At 32.9% G+C, this 15,486-nt stretch overlaps 1 protein-coding gene and 1 pseudogene across 1 annotated transcript; one reads left to right on the top strand and one right to left on the bottom strand.

Annotated features, from left to right (window-relative positions):
- Positions 1–3,425: 3,425 nt before the first annotated feature.
- On the bottom strand, positions 3,426–7,038 carry LOC107785435 (uncharacterized). Its single transcript, XM_016606744.2, has 6 exons — positions 6,682–7,038; positions 5,550–5,785; positions 5,205–5,463; positions 4,294–4,473; positions 4,051–4,206; positions 3,426–3,944 (listed from the first exon to the last, which is right to left on the bottom strand). The coding sequence occupies exons 1-6, from the start codon at positions 6,709–6,711 to the stop codon at positions 3,771–3,773; spliced, it is 1,035 nt and encodes a 344-aa protein (XP_016462230.1). The 5' UTR covers positions 6,712–7,038; the 3' UTR covers positions 3,426–3,770.
- Positions 7,039–14,436: 7,398 nt separating this feature from the next.
- On the top strand, positions 14,437–15,240 carry LOC142181053 (putative carboxylesterase 2; annotated as a pseudogene).
- Positions 15,241–15,486: the final 246 nt, after the last annotated feature.

The raw sequence follows: 15,486 nt of genomic DNA, 5'->3' as shown, positions 1-15,486 counted from the left end.
GATTTCGTTTAGCCCGACACTACTTGGTATAAATACATAAAAAAAACATTATTTTCTGAACTTTTGACATACTTTAGACCTAAGGAAGTTAAGGAGGAGTTGGATGAGCAAAACCACAAGAATTTTATCATTCCTTCCTCACTCAAGACCTGAGTTTGGATTGAATATATGTTTTCCTCTACCTTTATTATATTTGTGATGAATTACTCCATGTCTATGGAGTAGTTCCTTTTAGGGTTTGATGGATTTGGTGTATTGAAATTTGTTTGTGGAGTATAACTCTAGTTCTATGGACTGAATCGTTTTTGGATGATTTATTGTTGCATCTATATTCACATGTTCATGTAATCGAGAGAGGCATAACTTGTGATATCTTTGCATTATATTGTTGGTTGAGTTCATTAATTCTTCTTTGTAATCAGAAGAGGCTAGTTGAATCATTGATTAAACCTAGTTAGGAGGATAATCGAGAGAGGTTCTCCTAAAGACCAATTCACTACGTATTCTTGTATATCTTCACATAACTTAAATTAGTTCATCTCGTGAGGTTGAGACTTAATCGAGAAAGGAGTTTCTACTACACAATTGAACTAATAACCAAGTCAATTCAAGAGACTCACTTGAACATTAGAAGTGAATTAACTAGAGTTAAATTCCAGACAATTATCTTGCACTTATCCTATCAAAACCCTATCTTCTCCCATTGATATTTTTCTTTGCTTCGATTGTCATTAGTCAATTAGCTATAGATTCTTAGTTAATTTTAGTATAAATCACATAACTCTCAACTGTTGATCATCTTGGATAGCAATCAAACTAGAAACTACGAAAATACTATTTAACTCCAATCCTTGTGGATACGATATATTATACAATTGTCTCGCAAATAGTCAGGGGGCATCGAACTCGTCAGCTTCGCATTGAAACATTTCACTTTATAGGTAAAACGTTTCTACCAAAAAATAAGGCTCAAATTTGAAATTTCTTATTAAAGATAGAGGAAGACTTATATATTTTACCATAACTTTTGATGATTTAATTGTGCTAGTGAATACTCTGATTGTCAATTTATCTTAACTTTTCTTTTTATTTTTAAAAATAACTATTTGAGCCGAGAATCTATCGGAAACAAGCTTTTTACTTTTATAAAGTAAAAATAAGATTTGTGTATATTTTATCTCCAAACACTACCATGTGAGATTATATTAAATTTATTATTGTTATTATTGTTGTCGTAAACACAACTACTATAATAAAACCTGAGGAGATGGTAGGGAGAATAGAGGTGAAGGCGGCTGGTCAAAGGAGTTGCGCAATTTTTTCAATCTTTCTTCGTAACATGGCCAGCATGACTAGTACCTAGCACAGGCTGATCATTTGTCCATTTTGACGTGTGAAAACTCACCTACTTTTTGGTATCAACTTGTTCCCTAATCTTTATAGTCGTAGTTAGGTGAAAAGGCGTTCGAATTTGATTATTTTAGCTAATATATGTTTTTTAATGTTGAAACTAATATTTCTTATCATGTGTAGTAGTTAACAACTTGTTTGGACAGTTGTTATGTATTGTTTCATAATATATCGTATAATATTATACTGTACTGTATCGTTTTGATGTATATAATGTTTGAATATATTGTATTATTTGTCGTCATTTCATGATGTCAAACATCAATAATATGAAGAATAAACTTACAATATCACAATGAAAAAGTAAGGTACGAGGTAGAATTATTATATAAAAAGGTAAGGTAAAAGATAAAATAGGATTATTTAATAATAAAGAAGGGAAAGATAAGAGAAAAAATAAGGTAACGACGCGACCACACCAAATCAATCGTTCCATATAGTGGCACTTTTTGTCATTACATAACGACAAATTTGACGATACGATACAATACAATAAAATTTATGTAACAGTCAAAATAAACATTATATTTAAAGTAACAATACGATATAAAACAACATGTAACAACCATCCAAACCAGCCATAAATCCTTGCGCTGAGACACATTTCCTCTTCGTCCTACGGATTAGTATTTTGGCCATAGATTCCCAAATTTGTTTTGAAAAATCTGATTTGGGTGAAGTTTGGTTTGAAGATGAAAATGTGTTTGGACATCAGTTTTCAAAACATATTTCTCAAATTTATTTTGGAAAAACACATAGTACATTATTAGTGTTTGTAATATTTTGGCCCAAAATTTGGGATTTGGGATTTAAGATTTTGCCAAAATGTAGGCAAAATCTATGGCCAAACATGTATTTGCCAAATAGAACCCAAATTTGTTTTGGCAAAATCTATGACCAAACGGTCCTTAGCGTTTAGTCGACAACTTGTGCTTTTAATTTTTGGATGACTTCGATTTTAGGAGCTGAAAGGTCCTTTCTAGGTGGTCAAAGGGATAAAGTGCTTAACTAGCATTATAAACTATAGTTATAAAATATTATGCCCACGAAATATGATTAGTCCTTATAATTCTGTAGGGTAAGGACCTGAAAGTAGTCAGGGAGTGGTTCTCAATATGATTTAATGGAATGAATTATCAGCATTCTTTGAATAAGATTCAAAAAAACAAAAACCCTTCACACTCTTTTTATTTGTCTTTTTCCATCCATTTTACGTCACAAACAAGAGTTTGTTGATGCACAAGAGATAAGGTTGGTGATACCCAACGCTTAGATACTAGCATCATATTAATACAATGAATGTTTAATATGAATCATATGAATGCAATGAATAGAATCCAATGCTTAGATTCTTTTCTTGGTCCATTATCAGCATAAGACAAACACTTGTAACAACACATGGGATGAACTGAAACTATGGAAAAACAAGTGTATATATATATATATATATATTTCCGATCCACAAATATTTTTAAAAAAATCATTTGAATTGCTTGCACATTTGGTTGTGCTGACCTAACTAATTTTTTTTCCGAGTCAATTATTACCACCCCTTTTTAAACATCACTCTCATATCCAGCGTTTGCACCAGATCGATAAATGCAAGACATATCTTGTAAATTACTTTTCACTTAACTTTGATGTTATATTCTCACTTTAAATTTGTAACTCTTTAGGTTAAATTACTTTTTAGGCAAACGCCAAGTGCATAAGTACTTCCCCTTTGGTAGTAACTAGTAAAATGGACAGCCCGATGCACAAAGCATCCTGTATTCACGTAGAGTTTGGAGAAGGTCTGCACCCCTAGAGGCGTGATGTAGACAGCCTACTATAATGCAAGCATTAGTGTTTACTTTCGCGACATGAACCCGTAACTTATAGATCACACGAAGATAATTTTACCGTTGCTCCAAATCTCTCCTTCTCAGGAATTAACTAGTCTCTAAGAAAAATCATCTGAGACTATACCTTATGTGCAATTTATCTACACAGGAAATTTGCAAGGCAACACATCATTACTCCTGCCTTTCTGGAAGGAGAAAGCAAATAAACAATTGATAACAAAAATTACAAAATTCTTTAATCGTATCGCTTACAAGTTCTTTAACTAATTAAAAGAAAAGGCAAAAAAAATTCTACTTAACAAAGACAACACCCATTGCCTGGTATGGCAGAACTAGAAGACAATATGCTGCTACCAAAATCTTAACTAGAAGCTCCCCTGTTAACTTCTGCTAACAAGTATACCTTTCTCGGCCTTTTGGCTAAGATCACGTGTAGTAGAACTTCTCCTAACAGTAAATAATGAAAGAATTGAGTTGAACAAACACAAGCTACATCTGTACACGACGACTGCAAATCTATATTTTGTAATCTGCATGTAGGAAGCTTTCATAAGGCGTTCCCTTGAGTGTCTTTTCAACGTCAACCCAGTTTTCAACTTGTGAAGACAAGGGCCCCTTGTGTATCTTCACCTGACGACTGTGAAGGTCCTTTCTAGGAACTTTTAGGAAATCTTGAACATCATTCAGTATCTGTAAGGAAAACGGAAAACTAAAAAAGTAAGCATCGCGAACAAGATGAACTTTCTTCCTATGGGACTGTAAGTTCAAGGTTATGGTAGAATATGCGAACTCTTACTGTTTGATTTTTTATTATGTCTTCGTAGTACAAGATAATATGTCGGGTGCTACTGAAGTATTCCACGGCTTTTGTAGCCATGTCGTCTACTTGCTTCAGGTTGGGGATCAGCAAAGTTGTGTTTATCGTAGGTTTGTAACTTGCAAGTATCTCAGCCTGAATAATAAAATTGTATTGCTTAAGACACCGTAGTGACATTAAGTATTGGCGTAGACACGAGCGAAATAGAGTTGCAAGACTGACCTCTTTGGGAGAATGCACATGAGACTTGTGGGTTCCATTTAACAGCTTAGCGTTCTGATCATAGGAATTTGCCTGCATTGAAACCATTCTGCGCAAAAGATTTCTTCTGAAGAGAAAGATAGCAGAAACTCCTCGAGTTTTAAAATATTCAACAATTTGCTCATGATGCTGCATCAGACCCTGTAGTGACATTCCAATGGAATTGGAATCAATTGCATTCTCCATAAGCATGACGACAGAAAGCAGTTGACAAGAGACAGGCAAAAGAGAAAAAAAATGAAAAAGAAGAACGCAAAGTTTCTTCCCCCCAAAAAATAAACATTTCCAATCTAATTTCAAATTTTCTGCAGTTGTAAAGGACGGGTGAATCCACACCCTGTAACAAAATAATAATAGTTTTAAAGACCCTCTTCACCTTTCACACAAAAAGGTCGAGGGGCAGGGAGCGGGTGGAGAAACTAAGCAGCCAAGCATTAATATCTGGTACTTGTAACTATTTCATAGTAATCTTATGTCATTAAAAAAAAAATCGAGATGGTGCAATGCGAATGATTCTTTTTAGACCCATCTTACTCATTGTTCAAGCATTAGCTTCCCATAAACTCTATACAATATCTTTTTTCTCACTAAGATGTATGATAGTGCTGGCCGCTGGGCGTTATCCATCAACTTTATACCAAATCAAGCTCAGCAACTGACAGATAAACAACTTTCAACAACTAAATAATTCTACTAATCCTAAGATTATGTCAAGATGTCAAATATATACAACAACAACTATGCCTCAATCCCGAATTAGTTGGGCTCTATACATCCAAAAAGCATAGGAAAAAATGAAAAGAAAAATGAATACGAAGTAATCAGCATATATCTCATAGAATTTACATCATAAATTTCAAGGAAGAGCTTACCTGATTAAGCATCCACTTGAGTCCAACTGCAGCTGTACATTCGTTCTTGGAAGCACTCGTCAAAAAGTCTAGGTTATAAAGTTTGTCCAGTGTATCCAAAATTGTTGACACGTTACTTTTCCGCACTTTAACAGAAAAAATCTCCCCATTAGAGCTTATATTCATATGACTGTTTAACAATGTCTCAAACCATCCGCTACCAGATCTCTGAGTGGATAAAATTGCAAAATACCTTACAGGATTGCAAGCACACTCGGCCCTGAATATATAGCAGACAGAAACTCAGTAATTTTATCAACAAAGAGAAACTCAAAACATAAAACAGAAGAAGAAAAAAATGCTTACCGGCTAAAAGTCTTTGGCTTGGGAAAGTGCACATAAGGTTTTTCTGAAGGTTCAATGTCAGTTGCCTCACATGGCTTTTCAACCACATGAACACTTAATAACCGCCCACTGGAACGCACACCAATTTGTTTCAGGCCGATTGAACATATATAAACTCCACATACCATTGCAAAGATTAAGACCACCAGTTTCAACATCAGTGGAGATTTCTTTGGTGGCTTTATAATGAAGGAATCCTGAATAGAATCAGAAGATAAACTGCTAAGGACTTCACTTTTCTTATCATCGGTCTCAATATAAATTAAGTTGCTCAAACAAGCTCTCAATCAAGTACACTTCAATACCAAACTACAGTCGAACTTCTTTATAAGAGTCATCCTTTATAACAACACTTCACTATAACGACCAAGTTTTCCTTGGAAATAATTTTCATAAAAATGTTGGAACAATCGAGACTGTTATAAAGAGGTTTGATTATAGTTGAACTAAGCTACATCAACCCTTGGTATATAGCCCACTTAGCCCATCTCATTCCAAGTTTTTTGTTCTTGAGAATCGCAACTTCTAGGACGAGCTCCTCATAAGAATATAACAAAAATTTACATCAAAGAGCACTTCAAAAGGGGTCATTCAATCAAAGCAAACACTACAATCTAAAGTATATCAAGGCATTTCATAACCTAGAGAATCCATATCTATTCTACATTCTATTAATGATAAAGGTAGATGATAATCCAATTTAACATTACTATTCTACATATTTTACAATGATAACTAAAGAAAGGAATAAAAAGAGAAGCTTGAGCTAACTCCCACTAAATGCTAACAATAATTAAAAGGCCTAAACTTTAAGCAACTAAAAAACAAATTAGTGTGATGCAGAATAATCCCAGATTCTTATTGTACAAAGCTGAGCTTAAAACAAATTTTAAGCCTAAAGAAATAAAAAAAAACAATAAAGAGAAAAGCTAAATTTCCTCCTCTTAAATATTAATAACAACAAAAAGACCAAAACTTTAAGTAAATAATCAACAAATCTCTAAGGTAAAGAAGAAACCCAAATTAAAATCCAAAAAGGCAAAAGATGAAACTTTACAACCAAAATCGAATAATCAAGAAAATAAAGACAAACCTTGGTGAAAATACAGAAATCGTCAGCCATGTTTGTGCTCAAAAGGGAAAGAACATTTGGGGTTAGCACAGTTTCACATATTCTTCCCCATATTCTTCTCAGCTTTGTTCATCTCTATAGATTCCAAACACATGCATTACATATGTTAATATGTATGTATAGAATAATAGAAATATATATGTAGAACCAGAAAAGTAGCCAAAGCTATGAGCTTTTTTGTTTCTCGTGAAGAACAATGTACTAATGTTTTTGGATTTATTGCTTAGATTTGTCTTCAGATTTGCAGCTTCTTTTGTTTTCTTTCTTTCTTTCTTTCTTTTTTTTTTCCCCTGTTTTCCTGCGTGCAATTTGCCATTGGAAAAAGAAGTGAAAGGAATGGAAAGGGACTACTAAATCGGTGTCGTTTTCGTTCTGGGTTGATTTTGTCAAGGGAATCAAATCATTCTTTTTTGAATATTTTTAATCATTATAAAATATTGGTAGTACTAATAAATTGCCGTTTGCTTTAACGGCAGAGAACGCGACTTACGAGGAATACTCACGTCTTTCATTTTCTGACATTAGCTTTTTAATATCCAAATCATTATTCTTTTGAATTGGAATTGATATCTACTTATTAAATTCAAGAAAAGCCTCATTTATTATGGAAGTAAGAACTAATTATGGTATTTTAGTAGGAGATTGGGCATACTTAACATGGAAGATACTTTGTCTCAAAAGCCTATGCATTGAAATTAATACCAATTTAGATAAGAACATAAAGCATTTAATTACGGTCGAAATCGAAGAGCTCGATTTTGAAGACTTGATCATACCCCGAGTTCGAGTTCGGGAAGCTCGAAGTAAGAATCGATCCTGGCCGGGATGTGCGCACTCGAGGAGCAAATCAGTGACCCGTCATGATCTACCTCGAGGGCAGTACAATTTCGATATCACTCAAGAAAGAGCGGAAATTTTTCAATGACACGTGGATCAGGGCATAAATTATGGGATAAGATTTGTATGAAATAGTACAAGTCCGTACTAGGTTGTTATACAGCTGTACCAATAGAATTTTTTGCCATAATTGGAAATGTACCATATTAGGGTTTTCCCCTCCTATATAAAGGGGATCTTAGTCATTTGTAAAGATATATTATTCACTGTAATAGAATATTCTACTCTGCTTTTCTTATTTACCGTGCTCAATAATTGTTCTTCAGCTTTATTACTTTTACTTTATTGTTCATATTTCATTGCTCTTAGCTCACCTCGAAGCCCCCAAGAAAATCGAGCTCGAGGTCCTTATTGCTCTAGCAACATTGATTTGGTTCATCAATTCTTCTTACTTAAACCTAATATTATTTGTATATTTACTAGTATTTGAATAAATCACATATCTTTAAAACCACAAATTATCTTTAATTGTTACTCACATTTTTCGAGGTAAACATATATATATATATATATATATATATATATATATATATATATATATATATATATATATCATTTGATGTTATATATCATTCAATTTTTAGCATTTTAATTTAATGTATTTTCAACTTTCATGTATTTTTAATTTTCACTTTTCAATTTTAGCAACTGTTTGCAACAAATCTATATAGAGAAAAATAAAACTGCAATCACAAACAACTATAAATAAAAAAATATATTGGTAAACATTGTAGGTTACAACTCTGTTTATCCCTTAATTCTTCCTTCCAATTTATTCTACGTGATTCTAGGGCCTTAGCGGCGTATTTCTCGAACGTAGGACTTTAAACAAGACATATTTGACATGTCTTTGATCTCTTAATGGATATTCCAAGAGTTTCATGAAATTTCAGAGATTTCATATTTGTTCTCTTTGTGCATATTTCGTGAGTTTATGGAATTGCTCAGATTCTCTTTGAAGGACATATGTAGCCTTATTTATAGGCATGAATTAGGTTTTGGGTGGAGTAGCCACCAAGTAACCCTAATAGACTCTCAATATTTTAAGAGTTGTCTTGAATTTAGGATTTATCTTGATCTGTTAAAATTTCAGTATCTATAAATGTCCCCTACTTCAAGGTTTGTCGAGGTATTGCTGAAACTTGAAGTACCCGACCATCACAACAGATAATCTTGAAACTTGAAGTTTTTGATTTGTAGGAGGAAGAGATGAAGAACAGAACTGGTCTCACTGGGCGTGCCAATTTGTTTGCAACAAATTTATGCAGAGAAAAATAAAACTGCAATCACAAACAACTATAAATAAAAAAAAGAATTTTATTGATAAACATTGCAGGTTACAACTCTGTTTATCCCTTGATTCTTCCCTATTCTACGTGATTCGAAGGCCTTAACGGCGTATTTCTCGAACGTAAGACTTTAAGTAAGGCATATTTGACATGTCTTTAATCTCTTAATGAATATTTCAAGAGTTTCATCAAATTTTAGAGATCTCATATTTGATCTCTTTGTACATATTCCGAGAGTTTATGGAATTGTTGAGATTTTCTTTGAAGGACATATATAGCCTTATTTATTGGCATGAATTAGGGTTTGGGTGAAGTAGTGATAATAGGCTATAATTACGTATTTTAGTCGCTTATTACACTCAAATTTACTGCACTTTAATTGAGTTTGAGTTTTAATCGCTAGTGTCTTGCACTAATTGTGTGTTTTATGCCTTGTAGGAGTGATTCCGAGTTATGTAAATATTATGGAATGAATTCAAGTAATTTGGAGCTTTGAATTCGGAGTAAAATCCCAAAGAATTAAGTCGGGATCGTATTCGGGGATCAACGGATGATAGAACAACAAAACGAAGAATCGAGTAGGCATATTGCGTGCTGTCTAGTAAAATAGACATAATTTTTTTCTCAGAGCTTCATTTGCGCTCCACAATATATGGTTGGAAAGTTAACTCAAAGGTCTACAACTTTCATGTTTTACGTTTTTGCAAATTCCAAACGGAACAGGGTGCAAAATGCGGTCGAAACCGCGACCGCGGACCTGAGGCGGGCTGAGGCAGTAGACTTGCCAAATACCGCGCCCGTACCGCGTTCGGCCGCGGGCGCAGGCGTCTAGGCCTGGAAACTTGTTCTTTTTTGCGTATGATAAGGTATAATAGTTTGGGTCCGACCCTACTTGGTATATATGCATGGAAAACGGTATTTTGAGAGGCGGAGACCAATTTTTGACACAGATTCAACCTAAGGAGGCAAAGACACAATAGAAGCAAGCGGAGAATTCTTCTACGAGTTTTTCCTTCCTCTTCCTATTTTTTTCATTGTTGTTATGACTTTTAATATTGTTGTTTTACATACTATTATGAATAGCTAATTTGTTATCTAGGATTTTGATAGAACATTTTGTAGGATAAATTCTTGTTATGTTTTTATATAATTGAGCCGTTGGATTTCTCTACTTGTTCAACTATGTGTTTGTTATTGTTGATTGAATGGCCATCAATTGACTCTGCCTATTTAGTGTGTAGTGCTCGAGAGAGAGAGTACATATTTAGGTAGTTGTTGAACAACGTCATTCCTAACGTATGTGAGAAATCAATACAATGGGTTTAAAGGCAGGTTTAGAAATAACAAAGCCTTGACGTGGTCATAATGAGCGGTTAGATAAAGCCAACTAGCGTAGTTCGAGAGAATATGTCTAGTAAATTGTTGTAGTTGCTCGAGAGAGAATTACAATATCTAAAGTGTTTACGATCAGTAGAGAATACATTGACAAAATTGCAGGGAACATAGCTAGAAGGATTCCGACAATTGGGGAAATCATAACTCTAGATCTCCTTAATTTAGTCTCCAACCCTTAGTCTCGATAGTTGATAATTTTACCGTTTTCTAGTATTTGCTAGTTAATTAGTTAGAAATATAAATCTCAATCTTTATAATTTAGAAAATTGTTCAAACTTGTCTTTTTAGTGATATTAAACAGATATAGCTAAGCCTTAGTTCTCTGTGGGATTTGACTCCGGACTTTTAGACCGGATTATATTTGCAGCGACCGCTAATCCTTTTTAGGACTAGAGTTGGGCGTGATCAAGTAGCCACCAAGTAACCCTAATTTAGGATTTATTTTGATATGTTAAAATTTCAGTGTCTACAGCAACATCTAATATTTTATATTCACACCTTTCAATTTTAGCAACATCTAATATTTTATATTTGCACCATTCATTTTTTGAGATGATTAATTATATATATTTTGTACAATTATAACTTATAATAAAATTAACTTACAATTATACATAAAAATAATAAATGCATAAAAATTATTTATCAAAATTATACAGTAAAGTTAAGATGTAAAATTAATATTATAAGGATATTACATAAATATAATTAGGTAAATATAAAGAGATAAATTAAAATAATTAAATAATAAAAATAATAATAAAATAATAATGAATAGTAATGGAGAAGATGAATAGTGTCATTTCAAATTTAGAGTAACACTATTCATCCTCCGTTTTGCAACCAAAATTGGTGAGCATTGGAGGCATATTTTGACAAAAAATAGCTGTATTATGGAGAAATAGAGGAGCGCTGGAGATGCTCTTAGGTATATGCACTTTCATCTTGTTAGAGTTTTTATTCTTATCTTGTAATTTTCTCTTTTTTTTTTTTCTTTTTTTTTCTGATGTATAATAAAAATAAAAAAATACTACAATAGTAAATACTATTGGGGCGCACTTTCCGCTGAAGCTGCGGTCCTCGGTTTGACTCTTGCCTGCAGCTTCGCCGGCGCTTATTAAATTTCTTGTTCTTTCTTTGTGGTCTTGTCCAAAAAAAAAATAGTTTTATTTAGGATGTGTTTGGTACGAGGGAAATGTTTTTCACAAAAAATATTTTCCATAGAAAATGACTAGGGTGGAGAAGGTTGAGAAGAAGTTTTGAAAAATATTTTCTCCTCTTTTGATAGGGAAAATATTTTCCTCCAATTGAAGGAAAGTGAGTTCATGAGAAAAATATTTTCAAAAATATTTAAACCAATCAAATATGAAAAAATTGAAAAGCATTTTTCGAAAATATTTTCCTTCCAACGAAAGACACCCTAAATGATATTGGAATTTTATATTTAATTAATAACTAGTTCCATTCTGGTGAGGAAAAATAGTACAATTCATTCCAGACCCCACTTGTAAAATTATACTGGGTTGTTGTTGTTGAACTTTCTAAAAGATAACGTCCCCTTCTTCCTTTTTATTTTCTTTATGAAGGGAGGGGTGGGGGGGGGGGTGGGGGGTTGCTGAAAGCCTTAAAGAAAGCATGAAATACTGAAACAAGAACATGAAACTTCTTACTATTAGACTAACTAGCGTTTCGTCGTAGAGTCCCAAATTTATTTTAAAAAATTTTATTTGAGTAAAATTTGGTTTGAAAATGAAAATATGTTTGGACATCAGTTTTAAAAACATATTTTACGTTTTTTTTTTTGAAAAAACATAAAACATGACTTATACCCATAGGTTATAAAATTTTTCACAAATACCCAATAGTATCTTCATCAACGACATTCATTATATTATCACAAATCATAGTCCTGAACATAAATAAATTTGGTACAAAATTATCATTTTTATAATGAAATACATAGAAGATGAAACATCATTATTACAAAATAATAAATGGTGGGCTCTTTTATAAAATACAAAAGTTTGGGACAATTTTTAAAAAATATAATAGTAATATTTTGGACCAAAACCAGCTCTGGCTTTTGGGAATTTGCCAAAATATGGATAAAATTTATGAAGAAACATGTATTTGCTAAAAAAACCCAAATAAATTTTGACAAAATCTATGGCCAAACGGGTCCCCAGAATATGCAGGAGATCTAGAATAGTTTCGTAAGAATAAATTTATAACAAAAAGAGGTGATGTACAGACTATTTTAAATTAAAATCAGTGTAGTTTAATTTGTGATAACATAATAATTATATTATTTACTAGGTTACTAATTAATATTTATTACAAAAATTTACCTACAACAACAATAAATTCAGTATATTTTCACACGTAAAGTGTGGAGATGATGGTGTGTGCGCGGCCTTATTTCTACCTTGTACAGGTAAAAGGGTTATTTTCAAGAGACTCTCGACTCGAGCAAGCACAGTTAATTAAAATATAAAATGAACTTATAAAGGATCTAAATATATAAATATTGATGAAACCGTCTAACGCATCAAACTTAAATCCTAATGAAATACGTATCTTACGAGACAGCAGAGAAGAAGCAATGGAAGGTCCCCAAACTCTAAATTTTTTTTAATCAAACCATACTCTAAAATTTACTTCAAAATAACTTCTGTTTTTCTGTTTGTGGACAGTTATATTGAAAATCAACTCTCTATTTCTTTCTTTTTTTCTTGGTTCTAAATTAAGAGACTTCTAAAAAAAGAAATTTTCGCAATTGTTATCGAAATTTCTGCTACAAAGTGGGATTTTTTTTCTTCATACACGTATTATTACACGGTTGTATGTCTGCACCCACTCATATATAGTCATGATCATGCAATAAAAATATAATTCTGAGGTAAAGTAAGAGACAAGAACAATTAAGATTATGTGAGCTATATGTATATGTCCTACTGAATAACTTGTCCTAATCATCTAACTACTCCAATATTATTAAACAAAGTAGCCAATTAGGAACTAATTAAGACGTTTGAACCAAAAAAATGAGTTTAGAAGAATTTAATATTAGCTATGTTTACCCGTTAAACAGTATAGTTAAATTTATTATATGGTTTATAGATAATCGAACTGATTTGATTAAAAAATAATAAAGAAATAAGATAAAAATAAGACTAAACAATATAAATTGAAGAAGATGACAAGCCTGTTTTCCGAGCGCAATGTCTCCTAGGATAAAAATAAATGCGATAATAAAGAGCAAATAAAGTTATTTAATTGAGAGCGGAAGTAAAATAACATCTGTTTCTCCAAGAATTTCCTGTGTTACAATGATTGCTGAGCCTGCTATTCATAGCTATAACTAGAGAAATAAGATCACAGGATTAAGCCTCACTTAAATAATAATAAATGAGTCATTGATGAATATGTAACGACATCCCATGAATGTAAATATTCTCTGTAATGGTTGATCATTTAATGTTACAGTATATTCTTCTATTGAATGCTATCCGACGACAAATACTCGATCTGCTCTCTTTGACCACGCTCCCTTCGGGATTTACCCGATATCAATTAGCTGCTGTATCTGGTACTGGTTGTTATTTGACTCGCCTTTTACCTGTCTTCAAATCGGTATCATGCTATTATTCGATCATTTATTATAAACCAATTTCACCCCATACAAGCTCTAAGAAATAATTTTAATGATAAAAAAAGCTTAAACGTTAAAGTACTTAATTAATTTGTATATGTGATAGGATAATGCCTGGACTCTTCAAAATGCTATTGTATTCGTGTCAGATCCTCCAAAAAATTCGATAAGCAACCGTAGATATTTTCGAGAAGTTCAAGCAACATGGGCGCTCGAGGAACACATCCTGGCATCATCAGATACACCAAAAGAATAATGAGTAGAAGGAGTTGAATCAAAAGAGGGTGAAGACAAATTCAGATACAGCAAAGCCATAAATTTAATAACCAAATATAAACAAAGAAAGGTTTATTAAAAACATCTTTTAAGTTAAAATATAGCAACCAGAGTATTCAAACATATATATAAGAAACTCCTATAAGTCAATGCAAAGTCTTTGTAAATGAAGTAAAATTCAATAATTCAAGAACTCATTGAAGTCATATGAAGCCTGCAATTCGCTCTAACATTAAACTGTCACTCTTAGTTGCCATATCCGTTGATTATAGGCTAGCCCCATAACACCCTTTACCTACGTGCATGCTACGATGATTCTTGGGCGGTTATCAAATGGGTTGCTTTATATGTTGAAACGTGTGACCATCTCATTTCAGAAGAATTTATTGAGGAGCCATGGCTCAAGGCTCCCGTTGACTTCTCGCGTGTTTTCTTGGCTGGTGATAGTGCGGGTGCCAATATTGTACACGACATGGTGGTTCGAGCAAGTGCTAGTGAAAAGCCACTAGCTAGGGGATGGTTTTAGGATTGTTGGAATGGTATTAATCCATCCTATTTTCGGTAACAATCAACCTGATGAGTATTGGTCTTTTATTTTTCCAGAATGTCCAGGACTTGATGATCCGAGGTTAAATCCAGCAGGTCATCCTAGGTTATTGTCCAATCTTATTTGTCTAAAAATTATGGTTTTTACTGCAGAGAAGGACTTCCTGAGAGACGGGCAACAACAGACGCAGTGTAACCCCACATGTGGGATCTGGGAGGATAGTTTGTACGCACATCTTATCCCTACCTTGTGGAGATAGAGAGTGTTAGAAAAAAATAGTGATTGAAAATGAGATTGAGAAGGCTTGACGCGTGAGAACGACTTTCCTTAAAGAAGTTATTGCCTGTATACAGATTTGGGGAAAGTACAGACAATCTTCTTCAGGATACAACAAGTCACTAATTGATACGTGCAAATTTTCTGAATTTCTTTGTAGGAATCTCATGTTTATTTATAGAGCAAAAGTCAGGCCTTTTCCGAAAAGTCACTTTATTTCATTAACAGATATGTCTGTTTATTTGAATTGATTTTCTGTTATAGAAATAAAAAATTAAAATATTAATTTAATAATCAACCCGGCCCAAGCCCAAGTATAAACAAGTATTTGCACATACACTTAATAGTGTGTATTCTTAAGCAAATACTTAAAATGGACAAGAACTTAAAAATCCCATAAAGTGACTCTAGACCACCGATGTGGGAAAGTCCCA

The sequence above is a fragment of the Nicotiana tabacum genome, chromosome 5, assembly GCF_000715075.1.
Source record: "Nicotiana tabacum cultivar K326 chromosome 5, ASM71507v2, whole genome shotgun sequence".
Taxonomy (NCBI): Eukaryota; Viridiplantae; Streptophyta; class Magnoliopsida; order Solanales; family Solanaceae; genus Nicotiana; species Nicotiana tabacum.
Note: the sequence above shows the minus strand (reverse complement) of the source record. Positions and strands in the feature narration are given on the sequence as shown.

Excerpts from the sequence above, each read along its gene's own strand:
- LOC107785435 (XM_016606744.2), bottom strand. The coding sequence starts at position 6,711 with ATGGCTGACGATTTCTGTATTTTCACCAAG. Across the intron at positions 5,464-5,549 it reads AAGCCAAAGACTTTTAGCCG|GGCCGAGTGTGCTTGCAATC; the intron begins GTAAGCATTTTT and ends CTATATATTCAG. Across the intron at positions 4,474-5,204 it reads TCAAGTGGATGCTTAATCAG|GGTCTGATGCAGCATCATGA; the intron begins GTAAGCTCTTCC and ends ATGTCACTACAG.